Below are 21,447 nucleotides of genomic sequence, written 5' to 3' on the forward strand. Positions count from 1 at the left end.
AATTTGGAATTTGCTGTATTTTGTACACCTCATAATTGAGAGCTGAATGAATTAAGAATAGCCAAAGTTAATTACTTTTTTAAAGCCATTAGCATCACAGATTGTCCATTAAAGATCTTATAGTCCCCCTAACCATGTCGGTCTGTTTGTCCGCCAAAAGGTGGACTTGAGGGGGTACTATTATATGGAAAAAATTCTAAAATTTGTTCAAATTTTTGTGTAAGATTTTCACAACCCCCCCCCCCCCCAAAAACACATTTTTAGCCAAATCCTTTGAAATATGGAAAAACCAGGAGGTACATTGAAAACATTCTTCTACCCCTTATTATCCAATATGACAAATAGAGACAAAATCAAAAATATAGCAAACTGAAAAAAATTTCGCGTGATTAAAAATGAGTAAAAATAGTTTTATACACCATATTTTTCATCTTAGTATAATTCAATGACGATTCAACAAATATTCGGTCCCGTGCTATTTTCATATACTTGTAACTTGTTCATGTTTCCACAATTTATTTCATATAGATGTACATCAAAAAACTACGTTTCCAACCAATATTCTCTTGGGAGTTACAAATTCAATAGAATACAAAATTTTCTTTTCTGACCACACATTATAGGTGAAAGTGGACTTGAGGATACTCCAATGTGAGGACTTTACTTAAATAAATTCCCATGTGGCAATTATCTGTATGATAGTTCCCTAACCCCTTAGAGACAAAGATGCCAAATAAGGGCCAAACAATGAAAAAAGTGCCCCAGACCTCAAAAATAGCTCAAATCATATGATGGTTATATAAATATGAAATCGGGATGTACCCTTATCGTGCGATATCATGATCTGCAAAAGTGATTTAAGGTATCTTGAATGTTTGTGAAGAATTTCTGGAAGGATAGAAATCCTTTTCTTACTAAAAGTCTCATTCGCTCTACTATTTTCTACCCTTTATATTTGGTATTTTACTGCTGTACTCCCAAAGAATTTTGCATTTTGAGCTCTCATTGGACGGATCATTGTCACATGAAAGAATTAGGTTCACGCTTTGAAATGAGCTCCATTAGGTTTTTTCTGTCATTTTTGTTTGTTTAAATGTGTTCGCATCTTCCATCTAAACCACGATGTCGGCCCTGTAGTTGAAAGGTAGATGTCAGTTAACATCGTATTTCGCACTTCTTTAATTTTTTTGGTGAAAAATTGTATATGGGTAAAAATTATTCTTTATTTTGTTCACAAAAAATCCCCTGAATTCAATATGATAATACAAATTGGAAAAAAAAAATTACAAAAGAAGAATAACAAATTGAAAAAATCGTCAACTTGTTCGCTGATGTATTACAGCAAATGTTTAAAGACCCTTACCATTATTTTAAAATTCGATTCCACTGAAAATTTTTTGGATTTTTTCCCGATTTGAGAATTTATGCAATGAGATCTCTTCTTCGTGATTTTTAGCGATTTTGAAAAAGTAATTATCTTTTAATTAATAATTATCTTTATTTTGGTGTGACCGCGTTAAATTATATCGATATCATCTATTCCGTTTCGCCACCACATAATTCGGTACTGCACTTCCATGTAACCCGCCATCAATTTAAGATCTCAAGAAACCAAGTCAATTAAATAAATTGGTATTAATATTCGAATTCAAAAAACAAAAAAAAAATATATATATATAAAAAACACTACAAATGTACATTAGAAAAAAGTAAGTCAAAATGGAAAAAAATCATGCAAAATAAAACATTACTATTGTACATTTGAAAAGTCAGAATGAAAATGTTAATATATCGCATTTGTACGCGATTTTTTTGGATATTATCCTTTTCGGAGAGGAGACAACTCCGAATTTGTGTGAATCGTTAAAATCAGTCCAGCGGTTCGTAAGTTATAAGCGTAGTAACTAACACAACTTACATTTATATATATAGATATATATATGCGTGGTCAGTTCCCTAGCGCCCAAATAAATTCCTAAGTTTGGAGGGAAAGTCAACAGTATCTCGTGTAATAATTTTCAAACCGATATCTTCATTATCTGGCAAATATAAAGATTTTAGATAAATAATTCAGAATACAGCTTAATTTTTTACTGAAAATGATACACGCGTTACTTTTTTGGAAATATATAAATGATATAGAACAGTGTGGCTTGTTTGTTCGGGATACCGTAGTATTTTGTTGTTGCAAAATGGTCAGGCTTATCCCTTTATTGTTGTTTTTTATGAAAACAACGTTTGTTTATTAGTGGAGAACGATGGTAATGTTTAACAGGGTTTAAGGCAGGGAATACCTAGGTTTCGGAAAGAGCCACCAATCCTCATCAGTTCCCTTGTTTTTGTCTGGGATATTCTCCCCAGAAGTTATTTTAAAAATAACTTCTATGACAAAAAACATTTTTTTACCCAAGTGACGAGATCGTAAGCTCAATAGAAGAGGAACCAAAGAATTATATAAAACTAAAATTCTTTTGGAAAGTCTTCTAAATCTTACAACCGCACTTATAAACATTTTCATCTTTCTCCACTTGTTATGCTTTCGTTCAACCTGAACCAAGTAGCATAACCATGTAAGTTGGTTTTGTCTGTTACAACAAAAACCCCTTCGTCGACCGTGCCTTGTCTATAAATAGAACAGTGTGGCTTGTTTGTTCGGGATACCGTAGTATTTTGTTGTTGCAAAATGGTCAGGCTTATCCATTTATTGTTGTTTTTATAAAAACAACGTTTGTTTATTAGTGGAGAACGATGGTAATGTTCCTCTTGGTTAAGTGGAGAAAGATGAAAATGTTTATAAGTGCGGTTGTAAGATTTAGAAGACTTTCCAAAATAATTTTAGTTTTATATAATTCTTTGGTTCCTCTTCTATTGAGCTTACGATCTCGTCACTTGGGTAAAAAAAAATGTTTTTTGTCATAGAAGTTATTTTTAAAATAACTTCTGGGGAGAATATCCCAGACAAAAACAAGGGAACTGATGAGGATTGGTGGCTCTTTCCGAAACCTAGGTATTCCCTGCCTTACCCCCTGGTAAACATTACCATCGTTCTCCACTAATAAACAAACGTTGTTTTTATAAAAACAACAATAAGGGATAAGCCTGACCATTTTGCAACAACAATATAAATGATATATTTAACATTAATGGAATTCGATTAATATCTGGACTATTAACACAGGGGTAAACATGTTTTATTGCCTAACCTTGTTTTTCAGAAAATTTTATTTAAGGTAAAGCTAATAATACCCCTACACTTTCAAACGAACACTTGGTCACTAAGGACTATTCTGAATCGATGGGTGGCTAGTAAGATAATCCATTGAGAACGAACAACCATTCATTGAAAATGGTTAATATTTGTAACATAGAGTGTGCCATATGCGATTGAAATGCATGAATGAATGCTCTGTCTTTTTGGAAAGTCGGTGTACTACTTACATGTTGCCACATTCTCTGTGGACTTTTCATGCGATTGTTCACACTTTTCTTTTAGTTGTTTCTCCCTTAAGTATCGAGACAAAATGTTAATGTCAGTATGTACTTTATCACTATCGTACATAGGTCTTCGAATATCATAAGCCTTTTTTCCACAAATTCGAATGGATGATAGATGGCTTCTCCCTTTTGTTTTATTAAAATTTATGAAAAATATCCGAAACGTGTTATAATGTATCATCGTTAAAAATAGCAATCCCATTGGTCCATTAAAATGCCAAGTTACCTTACAGTAACTTAAATTCTAATTTTATACATACCAACATATTTGCGTGGTGGATCAGGATACATAGACATTCGGTGAACTTCCTTGGCTATATGACGAACTGGGTTTGTAATACGGGAGACATAAGCATCAAGCGCTAACTCTGATGATGGTTCGTAACTAGAGTGATAAATATAAATTGGAAGATATAGCAAGTAAATACCAAACCCGAACTTACCTGCTTACTGGGAACGGAGTGCAACTGCGATTGCGGCGTGGAACTGGAGTGTGCAAATCTCGAATTAGTGATTGAGCTCTATGCCTGATCTTTCCAGTCTCTTCCCGAAAAGTCTATATGCATAAAAATACAAGAGAGACATAAGATAGTGCGTTTTGCGACGATACATGCTTTGGAATCCTTTATATCAAATTAGAACTCGAAAACAAACATTGCACCATATACCATGTAAAGCTAAAACACAGGTACACAAATCCAAAATATTTTTTATAGTTTGTATTCTAGCATACCCAAAACACACATTTTCAATGCACAACCACTGTTGTCAGATTTGACGATTTATCGCCATTTTAACGATTTATTGATATTTAATTTATAAATGACTATTTCACGATTTTTACACAAAAAAGAACATTTTTCTGTTACTTGTCTGATATAGCAATCATTACATTATGTATACAAATAATTAAACTGTTTTATTTCGTCTTGGAATGCAATATTAATTTAAAACGTGTTGATGGTTTATATGTTTTCCTAATTATAAAATCTCTACGCGAGATAATTTTCATCCAAGTTTAATTATTTATTTATTTAAATTTAATTAACTATTATTTTTACTCTACAACACTATGTGTTTGGGGGTATTATTGTTTAGTTTTTCCAAAAAAACATCTCGAAATATTGGTCCTAGACTCGTGACATTAAGTATTGCTCCATACATGAACACATCAGAATGAACCACAATAATCATATTTTGGAATGACGCAAAGACATATTTTAGTGTTTGGGTACCTTGTGTTAGTGTATTGTTTATTTTCGAACACGTAGTAAACGTCATAAACTTGCCGTGAACGGTTCAGTGGTGAGGTAGGAAGTCAAGGCGCGGTCACCATATCCCGGCATATATCTCTTCGAATACAATGGAGATACTGAAACACTGCGTACTGGAGATGTAATTATTCTTACAGGCGACAATGATCGCGTGTATACACGACTAATTGGTGTATAATAGTATGAGGGAAGAAGATAACTAGATGAGTAGGAAGTTGGATAGTATGGTCTATAAGATGTGTATGTTGAGGGAAGGTAGGTCGACGCATATGTCGACGGTGTCGTATAAGTATATGAGGTGACTCTTTCAGGCGAAGTAATTACACGAGTAGTGGTCGATCGGACAACACGAACTGGGGAAGGAGATCGAATGACACGAGTGATGATGCGACTCGGGGACGAAACAATCCGAACAGGGGAAGATATCACACGAGCTCCACGAGTGTATGTTGAAGTGGAGTAAATAGGGTAACTCGTTTTGTATACCTAGATAACCGAAGAAACATAAATGTCATTATTATTTGTTTTAACTGTCGTTGGTTAGTATTTAAAGCAAGAGCATATTGGAAAAATTATATAAATTAGTTTGTTACAGCTGACAAGCTATCTATTCTGCCAAATGTAAAATTATTTTCAATTGTATCAAATCCATATTGATAATTATACCCTCCACCTTTGAAAGGAGGGTATATTAACTTTGTCATTCCGTTTGTAACATCCCTAAATATTCGTCGTAGACCCCATAATGTATATATATTCATAACCAACATAAAATTCTAAGACGATTTAACGATGTCCGTCTGTCTGTCCTTCTGTCTGTCTGTTGAAATTACGATACAGCCCACATTATTTGACGTAGAGCGTCAAAATTTAGCAGAATAATTTTTATTGTATCTAGGATGGTTGGTATTGAAAATGAGAAATATCGGTCCACGTTTTGGTACATACAATTTCGTTTAATTGTACGTTATATATCAACACGAGACTTTATAACTTCTGAACCAGAACATCAATTACTGCCGCTAGCTGTACCTGTTGATCGAACACCTGAGATAAAACAAATTTATTAGTAAAGAGCATCGGATCTAGCTAATGAGCGTGATAATCTCCAACACGAAACCTAGTCATCGAAAAGAAATTTTAGTTAGCGAGTATAAACCGAAAATTTCACTAGGGTGTCTGAAGTATTGCAACATCAGTATCAGATTGAGTAAATTATCGTTCTCGAACCCAGAAAGAAGAAGGATAACTCAAGTACCGTGCGGGTTAACAGCGTATAAGTTAGAGATCCGAAGGGGTACGCGAGTGTCAGGTCTAAGAGAAAAATTTTACACTGTATTCGATCTCTTCTAGCTGAGGATTTACCACCACAATTTACGATGGAAGTTGTTTTACATTCATAAGAAGTGCTATGTCACCTAAGGGTTTGGTATTGACGTAATCCCTATGATGATGTCGAAACAGCTGTATGAACCGGGAGTTGAGAGATAAGTAAGGAATGATCCATCATATTATGTAGGGTATAACCACTCTGCAGACAGGTCAAGTTCAAAGATGTGTTACATAGGTACGTGATATCATATAACCCCTATATATCGGTCTTCGGTATCATTACATTTTTAACACAGAAGTTTTTAGCGTACCGTAATAATTACCTTTTATTATAGGTAATAGGGTCGTATAGATCCTAATATAACGGTATTTTTAAGATTTTAACAAAATTTTTCAACATATTATATTTTTTTGAAAATTGCCAAAATCGTTCCAAATGGAGGGGGTATTCACAGACACCTCGAAATATTGATTTCCCACATAGGAAAGTATATATGGATCTTCCGAGCTGAGTCGATCTAGCTATGTATGTCCGTCCGTCTGTCCATTTTAATTTGTAATCACTCTACAGGTCGCAATTTAGAATGGGGTAGGGGCTATGTCCAGAAAAGAAGCCTACTGCTTAATAGTTAGGGGTTGAAATGGACCAATTTCCTGATTTTGTAGTTGCTCTACAGGTCGCAATTATAGACCAATCGACACGGAAGATAGCTTGGGCTAGAGCTTAGGGCTTTTGAAGGTCATCGGGTAATATTTAGTGGGTGAAATAGACCATAACATATGTGTTAAATAAAAGTCAAATTTTCCATTCAACCGCGAATATTTTTAATCACGGCGAAATCAAAAATAGACGAACAGGCCAATTCTGACCGTTATATATATCCTGATAATAAATATATCGGATTTATATGGCGCAATATATACAATGTGTTTATACAAGGGAAGGGGATGTTAGCTTCAATTGTGTGATCCTGAAATTTTTCCTGTTTTCGGTTCATTTGAACCCCTAATATTTTGCGATCATCTCCTAAAGCAAGAGGTCCCTCTGTATCTCCAAATTTAGACTCATCTATATGATTTCCTTGTCTAAGATATTTGTCTATATTCGTCAACGAAATCAGCACAAAAAAGCCAGAAGTTCGCCTTTTGTGTATTTCGGATATCGCCTGTAACTAATGTTGGTATTTTTTCACACAAAAGTAGTGGTCCATTCTACCCGCTGTCCTAAACTCTAACTTCATGCGAAAGTTCGTGTCCTTTGGTTTCTATTTGTGACCGTTATAAAGGCAAAATCAGGGTCATTTTTAGTTGTTGGTCCATTTCAAACCCTAAATATATTATGGACATCTTAAAAAAACAATAGTAGACCTATCTGAGCCTATAGACCCTCCTGAGCCTAACCTTACCCTTGTGAAAATTTTCGTGAGTATTGGACGATAATGACAATCTGTATATAATAACCCCATCCTGTGTTGTAAGGTAAAAAAATATTACAAAATGTATACTTCAAAAAAATTAAAAAATAAAAATATGTCACAAAATACTACAAAATCTATATTAACATCATTATTGGCATCTTTTTAAGTGATTTTTTAGATTTCATACTTTTATGCCAAGAGGGCATTCTGCCACGCTGTTTGAGGACTTTGAGAATACTACCCTCCGGCTATGTTGGAAATGTAGGAATTCTAGAATAAGAAGTCCAAGCCCTGTAGATGAAACAAGGAGTTCCCAAAGGTGGGGTGATGACTCCGGAACTGTTTAACCTCAACCTTTCCGGAATTCCGCGCCCTCTAGACGGCATCGAGATCGTAACGTATTTGGATGACTGTACGATCATGGCATCGGGTCCTGTAGTTGATGACATATGTGTCAGAGTAAACAGCTATCTCGCGGAGCTTGCCGCCTTCCATGCGAGGAATATGAAAATATCCGCCACCAAATCAACATCCACATTATTTACCACATGGACTGCTGAGATGAGAACACAGCTCAATGTTCAGGTCGAGGGACCATAATTTCGACCACCAACTACTTGGGGTTCGGTCCGGCCGAACGTACTGTTTTTTAACTTGTTAACACTCAAATTAAAGCCTATGGCTGAAAAATAAAATCAGGCTATTCTATCTAACACCGACGGTAGGTGAACATCTATTATAATTTTTGCCATGAATATTTATTTTTATTTAGAAATTACTATTGAGTCATTACTTATAACAAAAATTGTGCCGCTTACATAAGTCAGAACTGACCGGTCCAGCTAGTATTATTAATAAATTATTTAAGAACAAATAATAATAAGCCATTCACGACACCAAATGTGCTGGATGAGCCGCTTAACAAACGACGAAGGCGTGTGTGTGTGTGTGTAAGTGTCTCTCTAGCTTTCCTTTTCATTGCAAACAACGAATTTGTGAAAATAATTAACCCCCCAGTCCAGTAAAAAAGCGAAATGTAATGGATGTAATTTTGAACCAAGCGTTCTGCGACTGAATGCTACTTAAGAAAAAATGTCCAGTACAATTTTAAAAATTTTGTTTTACTTAGGTCTTTGTTTTCAAAAAAACGTTCATGAGAAAATGGTTCTCACTCTGTACATACAATATGTGTGATACAAACAATTAAACTCTTAAAGTTCTCAAAAGAATGATATAAGAAATCATTAGCCCATTTTTTAAGTACTCCGTTGAAAAATGTGACAATTAGTGGAATCCTATACGAACCCTCAGTACCGTATCTTTATAAATTCCATTAGAAAATGTGACTAAAATCATCAAAATACCAAAAATGGGGGATGTATGAAAACGTACCAAAAAATCCGTTAGAAAATGTGACTTTAACCTAGAAATTATCGAATATCGAGAGCTATATGGGAGCTACATGCAACCCTGAACCTATATATAAATTCAATGATCTTATAATCTCCCTGTTACAAGAGTGCCTCTTAACCAGCACCAGCAGTAAATATAAAACAAGTTAGTAAGTTTTACAGTTTTATATGGTTTGAACAAATTTTTTACTACTATATATTGTTATTAATTTTCTGAAGCTTTAATGATTATACGTTAAAAAGTTCATTTTTGTCACAGTCGGAACTATTTTGTACTTGTCGGCATGGAAACATTAATAAAATTCGACTTCCTCGGTAATAAATAAATAGCTAAGCTCAACGGGACGCGAAGATAAGAAATAACAAATTGCTTTTGTAAAATATGTCATATATAGTATATATAGAATAAATTTTATTTGAAAAATGACAAGGTCGAGTACGATAAAAGAGGATTGCCATATTTGATTTAAACATTTTTTAAAATCTGTTAAAAATTCTATTAAAAGCTTCAAAATAACTAATCTCAGAAGGCGCTGATATATTGGGGGATACCATTTTATGGGGGCTATACGATATCGTGGACCTATGTAGATAATTCTCTTTCAGGGGGTAAAGTAGTCACAAGGAACTCCTTGTGTGGATTTTCAGACAATTCCGTTGAAAATGTGGTTAAAATCATCAAAATACTAAATATCGGGGGCTACCGTTATATGGGAGATATACGATATTGTGGACCTATATAGACAATTCTCTATCGGGGGGTAAAGTGTTCAAAAAGAACTCCTTGTGTAGAATTTCAGACAATTCCGTTGAAAAATGTGGGTAAAATCATTAAAATACCGAATATCGGGGGGTACCGTTATATGGGGGCTATACGATATCGTAGACCGTCTTCGAACTTGACCTGCCTGCAGACAAAAGACAGATCTGTGCAAAATTTTGGCTTCCTATCTCAATTCGTTTTGACTGTAGCGTGATCACAACAGATGGACGGACGGACGGACAGGGCTAAATCGTCTTAGAATTTTAGAATATATATACTTTGTTGGGTCTAAAATGATTATTTCGATGAGTTACAAACGGAATGACGAACTTAATATACCCTCCATACCTTGTATGGTGGAGGGTATAAAATGCAGAAGTCGGGCATACTTAGAAAAGAAATCTAATCACTTGATAGCTCTACCTTACTTTTTATACCCTTCACCATTCTATGTAAAAGTTCACGTAAGAAGGTCCAAGTTCCTTCCAAATGGTGGAGGGTATTAAAAGTTCGGTCGAACTTAGCTTCTTTTTTACTTGTTTATTGACATTTTTCTCCCAATATTTTTATATAAAACGCCATGGAATGCCGTGGATTTTTCACAACATCGAGTTCCTAATACAATTGCAATCCTTTTTTGTCCGGAAAACGGAAACCATTGTTCTTCCCAAAAGCTGTAACATAAATAATATATATTTTTTTATACCCTCCACCATTTTAATTTTGTCATTCCGTTTGTAACTCCTCGAAATACTCATGTCAGACCCAACAAAGTATATATATTCTTGATCAGCGTAAAACTCTAAGACGATTTATCCATGTCGGTCTGTCTGTCTGTCTGTCCGTCTGTCTGTTGTAATCACGCTATCTTTCGAACAAATTGAGATAGAAGGCTAAAATTTTGCACACATGTATATTTTGCCAGTAGGCAGGTTAAGTTCGTAAATGGGCCATGTAGGTCCAAGAAATCATATAGCCCCCATATAACGGTACCTCCCGATATTCGGTATTTTGATGATTTTTGCGACATTATTCACCGGAATTGTTTCAAATTTGGCATTTGAAGTTCGTAATGGATACTACAGCCTAAGACAGAAAATAATCTATGAAGGTCTTCGTATAGCCCCTATATAATGGTACCCCCCGATATTCGGTATTTTGCTAATTTTAGCGACATTATTTAACGGAATCGTTCCAAATTTGGTATTTGAAGTTCGTAATAGATACTGCAGCATAAAACAGAAAATGGGCCATGTAGGTCCACGTCTTCGTATAGCCCCCATATACCATACCCCCCGATATTCGGTATTTTGATGATTTTAGCGACATTATTTACCGGGATTGTTTCAAATTTCGCATGTGAAGTTGTTAATGGATACTTCAGAAAATTGTCTGTGCAGGTCCACGTCTTCGTATAGCCCCCATATAACGGTACCCCCTATATTCGGTGTTTTGATGATTTTAGCTACATTATAAACTGATTTTTCTTCAAGTTTAGCATTTCAATATTGTAATAACTTATGACAAAAGTTGCCTATGCAGGTCCACGTCGTCGTATAGGAATTTTTAACGGATTTTATTTTTATACCCTCCACCATACTATGGAGGGTATATTAATTTTGTCATTCCGTTTGTAACTCCTCGAAATACTCATGTCAGACCCAAAAAAGTATACATATTCTTGATCAGCGTAAAATTCTAAGACGATTTAGCCATGTCCGTCTGTCTGTTGTAATCACGCTATCGTAAATGGGCCATGTAGGTCGAAGTTATCATATAGCCCCCATATAACCGTACCTCCCGATATTAAGTATTTTGATGATTTTAGCGACATTATTCACCGGAATTGTTTCAAATTTGGCATTTGAAGTTCGTAATGAATACTACAGCCTAAGACAGAAAATTATCTGTGCAGGTCCCCGATATTCGGTATTTTGATGATTTTAGCGACATTGTTTACCGGAATCGTTTCAAATTTGGTATTTGAAGTTCGTAATGGATTCGTAATCCTAAGTCAAAAAATGAGCCATGTAGGTCCACGTCCTCATATAGCCCCCATATAACGGTAGCCCCCGATATTCGGTATTTTGATGATTTAAACGACATTATTTAACGGGATTGTTTCAAATTTCGCATGTGAAGTTCGTAATGGATACTTCAGGCCATGCCAGAAAATTGTCTGTGCAGGTCCACGTCTTCCTATAGCCCCCATATAACGGTACTCCCCATATACGGCATTTTAATGATTTTAGCTACATTATAAACAGATTTTTCTTCAAGTTTCGCGTTTAAATATTGTAATAACTTATGACAAAAGTTGCCTATGCAGGCCCACGTCGTCGTAAAAGCATTCGGCATTCTTAAGATATTAACAGAATTTTAAACGGATTTTATTTTTTGGAAATTGCCAAATTTGTACCAAATGGTGGAGGGTATTAAAAGTTCGGCGGAACTTACAGCTTGTTTTGTTTAAACATAATTTCTAAAATTATTTTATTTATTATTCAAAACAGTACATAAAAAAATGATATTCGGTGATTGCTATGCTCGACCCTATCTTTATTTTACAATGGATAGGACAATGGAAAAGTTGTATAAAGTAATCTCATACTAACATATGATATACAATCTTTTCACAATATTTCATTGACAACGCCCAACTTTTTACAAAATATATGCCACTCGTATGGAAGAAACAGTTATGGAAATTTTTTTTTAAATTATTGAGAGCATAAATACTTTGGGAAACCCAAACGCACTTTGTTATTCAGTTTGCAACACTTCAAAATTCTCGTTGGGGACTCCATAAATAATGAATGCTTGATCGAAGTAGAATTATATATCGTTTAAACTATCTCCGTCTCAGTCCCTCCCTCAATTGAAATCATGATAAAGGTCGCCATATTTAAGATATGTCTTTAAATCTTTGCACAGATTTTTATATTCTTAGAATGGTTGATTTTCATTTTTCCTTTCTTAATTATAGATCAAAAATTTTGTCCGACGTCTTTTTGCTGATTTTGCAGTCGCGACGCGTAATTTACCATAGGGTTAGAGTTTAAATAGGGCAGAAGCATGCCAATTTGAATTATATTTAATCGGCCGGGTGAAATCCGAATACAAGAAAACACCTCTCCCGACCTATAAATTATTGCGCATTTCGTTGACGCATATAGCCAGATAACGGAGATATAGCAATATATTTACAGGAGTCAAAATGTTCAATAATTATTTTGAGTTCTCATTAGCATTTCAGAAGGCGTAAATGTAATGCTCCGATCAAAAAACGAGAAAAGCCTTTGCATAACTCTATGGCATTATTTTAACAATAAAATGGACCAAAAACAAAAAATACAAATGAGAATACAGAAGTAACTCTACTCACATTGCCATGATTTACTTCCTTTTTAGTACAAATTAGAAAAAAACAGCTTATCTGAATTTGCAAAATTTGCCACTTTATCTGATATCTCGCGTCAAAAGTAGACTCCTGCTAAATTTGAAAGTATTTTAGCGCAACTCATACAATTGATGGTACCTTTTTGTACAAATTTCCCAAACCCGTGCCTTTTTGCCCACTTTCATACTAACACCCCTCCTCATTCTAATATTCGAGCTCTCTGGTACTAATAGAGGTTTTCTACGACTTGTAGAACTATATGCTACATTACGATGGAATCTGTTAGAAAAATGTACATGCTTTCGTCGTATCGACGACATCAGGGTTTTTTATACCCTCCACCTTGGGTTTTTTATACCTCCATAAATATTCGTCGTGACCCCAAAAAGTATATGTATATTCATAATCAGCATAAAATTTTAAGTCGATTTAACGATATCCGTCTGTTGAAATTACAATACAGCCCATAAAATTTAGCAGAACAATTTGCATTATATCTAGGATGGTTGGTATTGAAAATGAGATATATCGGTCCACGTTTTAGTATAGTCCCAATATAACGGTACCTCCCGATATTCGCTATTTTGATGGTTTTTGCCATATTTTTTTCACTGATTTGTCTGAAAATTAGTATTTTTAGGTAATAAAGGGTCCTAGATCGTGTGGCGAAACATTGTATGTATAGGTCCACGATTTGGTATAGATCACATATAACGGTACCTCCCGATATTCGGTATTTTGATGGTTTTTCACGGATTTGTCTAAATATTGGTATTTGTGGGTCATAATGGGTTCTAATGTTTCCTTTACCCTAATGTGGAGGGTATTACAAGTTTGGCCCGGCCGAACTTAATACTTTTTTAATAGTTTTTATTAATTAAGAATTTTGTATTATCTACACTTATTTAATATAATAAACTTATTTTCGTCCACTTTATTGTTGTTAAAAGAGTATTTCGAATTGTATCATCTGAAAACCTTTAGTGACATTTACTTTATACGTTTTAAGTACCTGTACTGGGATTACCTAACTTGTTGCATTTACCCAGCTCGAATTCGTGGAAAGACAGAAACTCGCTCATATTTCGAATAAATGACCTACACTATCTTCCGAACCTCGAGCAGCTGTGTAACCACATTTTATTTTATTTCTTGGCAAATGATATAGAAGTATGCAGTGTTAGCTCCCGACTTGGAACATATTAAAGTATTTTAGCTCTTTTTCATCAAAATTGATTTTATTTGGTATTGTATTTCGCTTTGTATATTTAACTCATTGTTAAAACAAACATAGACATTGGTTCGCTTCCACACCGCACCCACCTATTTAAAGTATCTTGAGTTTCCTAAGGTATTTTCTAATGCAGTTGATTGCAATTTGGTATGATTTGAGCTAATATAAATGTGAATAAATTCAATATATCTACCAATAATATACTGAATGTATTCACAGCTTTCATTTATTATCCTTAAACATTCAAAAGTAACTAAATACATGCTGCTCATTTAGTCAAAAAAAATGATTCTAAGGAGAAGGCATTATTTAATGGAATCACATTAAAGTCAAATAAAAATATGATAATGCTTAAAATATTTCAACATCGTACGACAAATATTCTAAATATCTGTGCAAAATCAACAAAGCTTTAAAGTGTTAACAGGACTCAATAGGTGAAATATACTTTGTAAATACTCAAGCCATGTGCAGTCAAGATAATAAAATGTGTCAGTTTCGCATAGTAAACCCACCCGTTGAGTCTTGGATTAAGTACATGTATATATGCATAAGTTGTTAAAGAATATTTTATACTTACACGTGTTGTCTTGGTTACACTTGGATACTGAAAATCAGGAGGAATAAAAATACATTATTTATACATACATATATTAATAGTTATATATATTTAACTTGTTGATCGGATTGAAATAGAATGAGAAATACCTAATGTATTGAATATCGCATTATCATTCAAAGTACTGATGAAAGGAATAATAAACACATCACAGATTGTTGTTAATAATAACTTTACGTTTATTTGATAAATTAGTGATGTTACGTAATTATGTATTATACATGTGTATGACAATTATTTTCAACCGTAAATAAAATATTCAAATTTATAATGGGATATACAATTTTGTAGTTAGTATTATTATGAAGTTTTCAAACACGATACGAAAAATGACGATAACGGGAACCACCTGGCAAAACTCCAGATGTGGTGGAAGAATAACTGTATCCACCTGGTCCCCCACCAAGTGTGCTCGAACGTTCAGTGGTGTAGTTATATCCGCCAGGTCCACTGCGAGATGTAGTTTCGTAGCTAGATTCATAACGCTCTGGTCTGCTATAAGGATTACTGGAATCGTAATTGGATTTTTCGACCGAAGATTTGTATGAGTACGAATAGTCACTGGAACCACGAGAACGGTGAGTGCCTGGTGCAGCGCTGACCAAGTCATAACGAGGAGTCTGCGAATTTGTGAGTAAAATTTTCAGTAAAATTAGACCATTTCTATCTGTTTTTCATCAACATAATAGTCAGAATTAGGACGAAAATTACGACTAACACCAAATTAGTGGTAATTGAAACAGGTTTGAATTTACATTGCTTATTTCATTGCTAACCACGCAATAAAGTTAAAATTATTTGTTGGAATAAGGCAAACTTAAGTTAAAAGGAATAGTTAAAACAAAGTTATAAGTGTGTACGGGCTTTAAAAAAAGCTATTATTAGATTATTAGACGCATTGTGTAGACAAATTCAATATATATATCTGGTAACCAGAGCACCAGACTTTTCATTGCGATATGTTTCGCGTCGAACGGGAAGTGATTCAGACGCGGCTCGATGCATCCTTGGCAAAACAGTATCTAAACTATCATTCGAAGTGCGAGCAGCTGTGTTACCTCCAGCATCTACCGTGTCAATATGCCTTCGTACCATACTGAGAATACGTTCCCGATTTTTGTCACGAGCAGGCACATACGGTTGTATTGGTTCATTTAATACCCTGTAATTGGGCTTGATGGCTGCTCTATTTATAGGATCCAATATCGAATTTTGTTTCTCTTGCTCGGGCCGTCTGCGGCCAAAAGCCGTTACTGGGTCCGAAATTAATGATGGCCTTGGAACAAATGGACACTTTTCCCAGTCCATAGCGGTTGGTTTATATTTCTGCAATGCCCATATATGTTCAAATTAAGAATGATGGTAATAACTTTCAAGGTTTTTCATACATATGTTTGGGGTGCGACATATTCTATATAAAATCAGTGCTGCAATTATATTTACAAGCGGTATTGTAGTGTAAAGCAAGTTTTGCTCAACCGTTGTAAATCTCTTCATTGTTTTCCAAAAACAAATTTGTTAGGTATAGTGGAGGTTGCATTCGTGCTTCTAAGCGAGTAGTGTGGTGGTGAGTAATTTAAAATAAATCAGCAAATTGCGAGTTTTAGTTAGGTATTACCAACTTATAGGCATATAGGTATTTACATAATAAGGTTTACATTTGCTGTTTAACAAAATTATTTTGAAATATCTCGTTTCCTACCGTCACTACACACCGAGAAGTGCTATAGCAAAACCCGAAGATTAGTTGAAGAAATTGAAGATTTGTTTTTAGGAATCACTGTGTTTGCACTATTATAATATACAAAGTGCAAGTGCAATATTTCCTTTAAACGCAATAAAAAGTAAATATCTTAGAATGTCAACTGCAGGTAGTTTTAATTGTTTAAAAGAGTTATAAGCAAAGAGGTACAATGAAATATTAATGATTAGTTAATATACATAGCTAGTTTCTTTCGCACCATTATTCACTTTCCATTTTGTTTGTACGATTGTTTATGGTTTTGTGTTAATTTCTGAAAAATGTCTATACCATTTTCAATATTCACTATACATATATATGGTGGAGAATCTTCCAAAAATCACAAAATCAACGATGGGTCACTGCTCACAATGTAAGAAAACAAAATACCATATCATGGTGTAATGATGAAAATATCTAAAATCCAGTGAAGCTGTTTGTGAAGGAAATAGCAATTACTGTCAAATCCCAAGGTATGAGATTTTGTAATTGTGCTTCTAAAGGGTACTGAATTAGAAGAACAAAACACCAAATCGCAAATAATTTTATTGCAAAAATTTTTGTGGACTGCACCGTTATATTGAGGTTGCAGATAGCGTTTACGAACAAGGATAAATCTATTACTGTGTTCCAGAACTGCAAGAATGTAAAAGTTCTTACTACGATAACCGATTTAACACCTCCCCCCCCATGATATCGAAGCAAAATAGCAAAACTAGTGCATTCTTGCAGGTTCTGGAACAGATCATTCGCTAAGATTTTAAATATATATTTGGGAATACTTTTCGGGGAAAGTCAACAGAAGAGAGGAAACCATGTAAAATGTGCTAAATTATCCGCGTCTAAGGATCGACGGAGCCCATGTCTGAGCTTGATATAAGTTTACATGCGTGTAGAAAACTTTAGATCTATATCCCTATATCATTTCCCTTTGAAAATAACTCGATTACAGCAGACAAACGGACGAAATGACACACATGATTTTAGAATTTTACACTAAACAGCAATAAATATTATTTATGGAACAAAAATGATTATTATGTTGAACTTCTAAAGGATTGACACATTTGTCGGAGGGTATCGACGATTCAATTACTAAAGATCAATGTGTTCCATATCTTGTGAGTTGTCTTGTAGTTGTTTTTCTCATAGCTCTAAGAAACACAATATTTGAAATAAATAAATTTTCTGTGTTTTAATAGGCAGATATCCTATTCCAAAAAAATAACAATGATTTATAATGATACATAGGTCCTATATAAAGTTTCCAAGAAGTAGAGCAGGTACGCACGAAATGTAACTGACAAAAGTCCAATTTTACGGTACCATCCGATTTTCTGTATTCTGAACCAAAGTGTCTACATTTCCTTTCCTCCGAAATAATTTTAATTAAAACCACTCTATCCAATGTATTTTGATACTCTTTGAATATATAAAAATTACTTGCTAATTTTTTTCAGTAAGGTTATATATATTAGGTATTTTGATCATTCGACCATCTGCAAAAAGTATCATAGTCATTTACAGGTCTATTCAATATTCAATAACCTATTTTCAATTACCTATTTACATTTTCCAAATTATATCCTATAGGATTAGCAACTCTAGCAAACATTATATACATATATAATTTTTATTATTAATTCGTCATGTATATGTTAAAAAAATTATCAATATTCTATTGTTTTCATAGCGTTGTTGTGTATGTAAAAAAGTTATATTTCCAGGATCTTCACTATTGGTTTTTGTCTGCAATAACATCAAGTCCAAGTCCTTATCAATAAAATTGTCTATGATGTGGTCTTCTGCGCTTCTAGTTTGGTACTAAATACTCCCTCGATCCAAGACTCTATTTACATACGTATGCTCATCGCTTGATGCCATCCAAAATGATGTAAAAAATCATTCTGAATCACAGCTGTAAACGCACATGTACTTTGTGCTGCAATATGCTGTGCATTATTCTACCGTGAACACCTATGTCAACGTCAGCAACACATATATACACAGTTTTTTTATTCTTATTTAATGGTTTTTCATATGTGTCTGACTCTATTTATATGAAATGCATAAACAAAGGAACACACTTGACACAGAAATTAGCAATTTAGCTGTCATCCATATTCTACACATGCTTATAGCATACTAAAATATTTAGAAGAATAAAAAATTTTCGAGGCTCTACGAAATATTTATATTGACTCTGATATGGAGGCGTTTAATGGTGAATCGTCTTTCGATGTTTGCAGAACATCCAAACACACCATTTCCAAAAAGTTATTTATAGAAATATGACTGCAAATGCGCGCGCATATTACATTACCCATTGAATATTAAGGTATTGATGTATTATGAAAATAAGTACTACATACATAGTGTATGTGTAGAAAATGAGCAAAAAAATATTTTGTTGGTGCATTGCGCAATGCGAAAGCATTTCAATGATTCTGTTATTTGTCTGGTATTTACTCTTCCATCTTTTGACGGCTGGAATGTGAATAATTGCAAGTTCTTGTAACAATTTGCTATAGGAAGTGATCAAAACCGCAGATTGTTATATATTAAGAATATAGAGTATATATGTACTAATATTTAACATTTATGTATATTTGACTCAATTATTAATTTATTAATTATATTGAAAACCTAATTCGAATTGTATGTATATGGCATATGTACGTTTACATACGTTTTATATATTTGAGTCTATATATTTTCTGTTTCTGTTTATCATTTGTAGTATGAAGCATATCGCAAATATAGATTGCGTAATATATTTATTTTTATAAATATACAAAGTGAATGTAAACATTAAAATTCTATTGAACTGTTTTGCCTTGGACTTGTTTATGTTCTGACAAAAGGAAAATGCCATACAAAAAAGAAGAAGGTTAATGTCTTACAACGTAAAATATATGTTTGTCCAATATTCAACGTTACTACTAAAGCAAATTTTAATGAAAATTGAATTCTTTCAGTGTTGATGCTTTAATCGACAAATTAAATAAATTCAAAATCTGTGTAATACAACCTATAATAGTTTTTAACATGAAACACAGTGTTGGCTTAAAAAATATATTTCATTGCGAATGCGTACTTTTCCACTTTTCTTTCATTTCCTTAATGGACAAACATTAATGATTAATATAATATAATATAATATAAGTATATGAATGTAAATCGACTGTGAATAAATGAATAATTCAATTTTTTAAACCGAATGTTCTTTTTGTGCCAAAGTAGTCTATACTTCTTCTTTAAGACAACGATTTGTAAAAAATCCGTTATTAATCCGTGTCATAGATATTAAATTCGGTAAATTATTTTCTTAAAAAATAAATATCTATTAATAAAGGAGATGTGTTTAACACATGCTTGTGTGTTTTTTTCTGCATAAATGTATTTGTTTGGTTATGACAATGCGATACTTTTTTATTTAAATCCAAACTTAACTTAAATGTATTTTCAAACTTGTTTCAATTCCGATCTGGGAGTTTTATAAATAAAGTTGAAGCATAAACAAAAGCTTTATATATATAAGAAATCTGTGCTAAAATCCCAATATGTGTGTATGTATTTATAATGTGAGTAATACCATATACTACTGTTTATGTCGGAATATAAGGATTGCATAGATGTATATGATAACGACACAGAGCATTCAAGATTAGATACACTCAACGTCTCGCATATTTCATAAAATTCTTTGGAATGTAAAGGTTTTTAGTACAGATTTCTGATTCATATTATTATATTGATCTTAAAGATAATCTTCATGCCATGTATTAAATCCACACTACCCACAAAATTTTAATAGCTTTTATTTAGTCGGGTCCATAAAGATAACCATATTGTACTTTTAGATTGTCGTTATTTATTAATATTTATGAGGTGCTTACCGAAACCGAGTATGAGGTTACAACAGGTCTGGAACTGTATGTTCTGCGGGTAGTGAATCCACTTTCGTAAACCATTTTCGTTCGATTTAACTATTGAGTCGGAAAATCAAGGCAATAAATCCAATTTCTATTGTAGTATCTTTAGATGTAATTTAAAGGTTTTTCGCTCGTGTCGTTTGTGTGTGCTTTACGCCCGTTCGATATCTTCTGAACAATTCATTTGCAATGGAAATGCTTTTAAATTTCTTGTAGTCATAATTTTTGGGGTGGAGACAACGTTCGAGAGAGTCTCTCATTGCCAAATTATTTTTGGAACATAAATAAAAACATTTTCATCGAAACGAAAGAAAAACGTATAAACCGCTTACACACAAAACAGCACGATCGTGTATATTTCTCTTACGTTCGCTGTTTTTGAAACCTTGACAGATGGAGAATTTCACTTTTTTCTAAAATGTTTATATTGAATTTGTAATTTTTTACTTTATAGTACTTTTTAATATAATAGATAATGAACAAAACAAGCATAAGGCTTATTGAAATATTTAAGAGAAGCTCGTTCTCACCACGATGCGATCAATGATATAAAATGTATACAATGTATAAACTAGCTATGGCAAGCCTCCAAATATAAACAAAGCATTGGTGTGCAGGGAGGAAAAGATCCTAGTTCTCTTAAATATTTCCAAAAAAGTGTTTGCTAAGGTTTACATACTTTCAAATGATTAGAGAATGTAAAATCTGCCAAGTAATTACAAAAATCAAATAACAATACAAGGTTAACGAAAGCGCATAGGAGCACAAACGTAAGAGAAAACAACGCTAACGTACTATTTTGTGCATCTCTTTATTCTTACCTG

General features: G+C 33.5%; 1 protein-coding gene across 8 annotated transcripts in view; it reads right to left on the bottom strand.

Annotated features, from left to right (window-relative positions):
- Positions 1–20,822, bottom strand: part of LOC101891721 (uncharacterized protein CG45078) — a 56,153-nt gene extending 35,331 nt beyond the window's left edge. For 3 of the 8 annotated variants that reach the window (XM_059126906.1, XM_059126905.1, XM_059126903.1), the window contains exons 1-5: positions 20,588–20,821; positions 14,909–14,935; positions 4,785–5,255; positions 3,939–4,051; positions 3,756–3,880 (exon numbers count right to left, since the gene is read on the bottom strand). In XM_059126906.1, coding sequence (XP_058982889.1) covers positions 3,756–3,880; positions 3,939–4,051; positions 4,785–5,255; positions 14,909–14,935; positions 20,588–20,662 — 811 coding nt within the window. In that variant the 5' untranslated portion in view covers positions 20,663–20,821. Of the gene's footprint in view, positions 1–3,438; positions 3,622–3,755; positions 3,881–3,938; positions 4,052–4,784; positions 5,256–14,908; positions 14,936–15,102; positions 15,568–15,733; positions 16,274–20,587 lie in introns of those variants that run through there. The other 5 variants (XM_059126908.1, XM_059126909.1, XM_059126907.1 and 2 more) reach the window with 5 other exon arrangements.
- Between the last annotated feature and the right edge of the window lie 625 nt (positions 20,823–21,447).

This window comes from Musca domestica, unplaced genomic scaffold (genome assembly GCF_030504385.1).
Source record: "Musca domestica strain aabys unplaced genomic scaffold, Musca_domestica.polishedcontigs.V.1.1 4, whole genome shotgun sequence".
NCBI lineage: Eukaryota > Metazoa > Arthropoda > Insecta > Diptera > Muscidae > Musca > Musca domestica.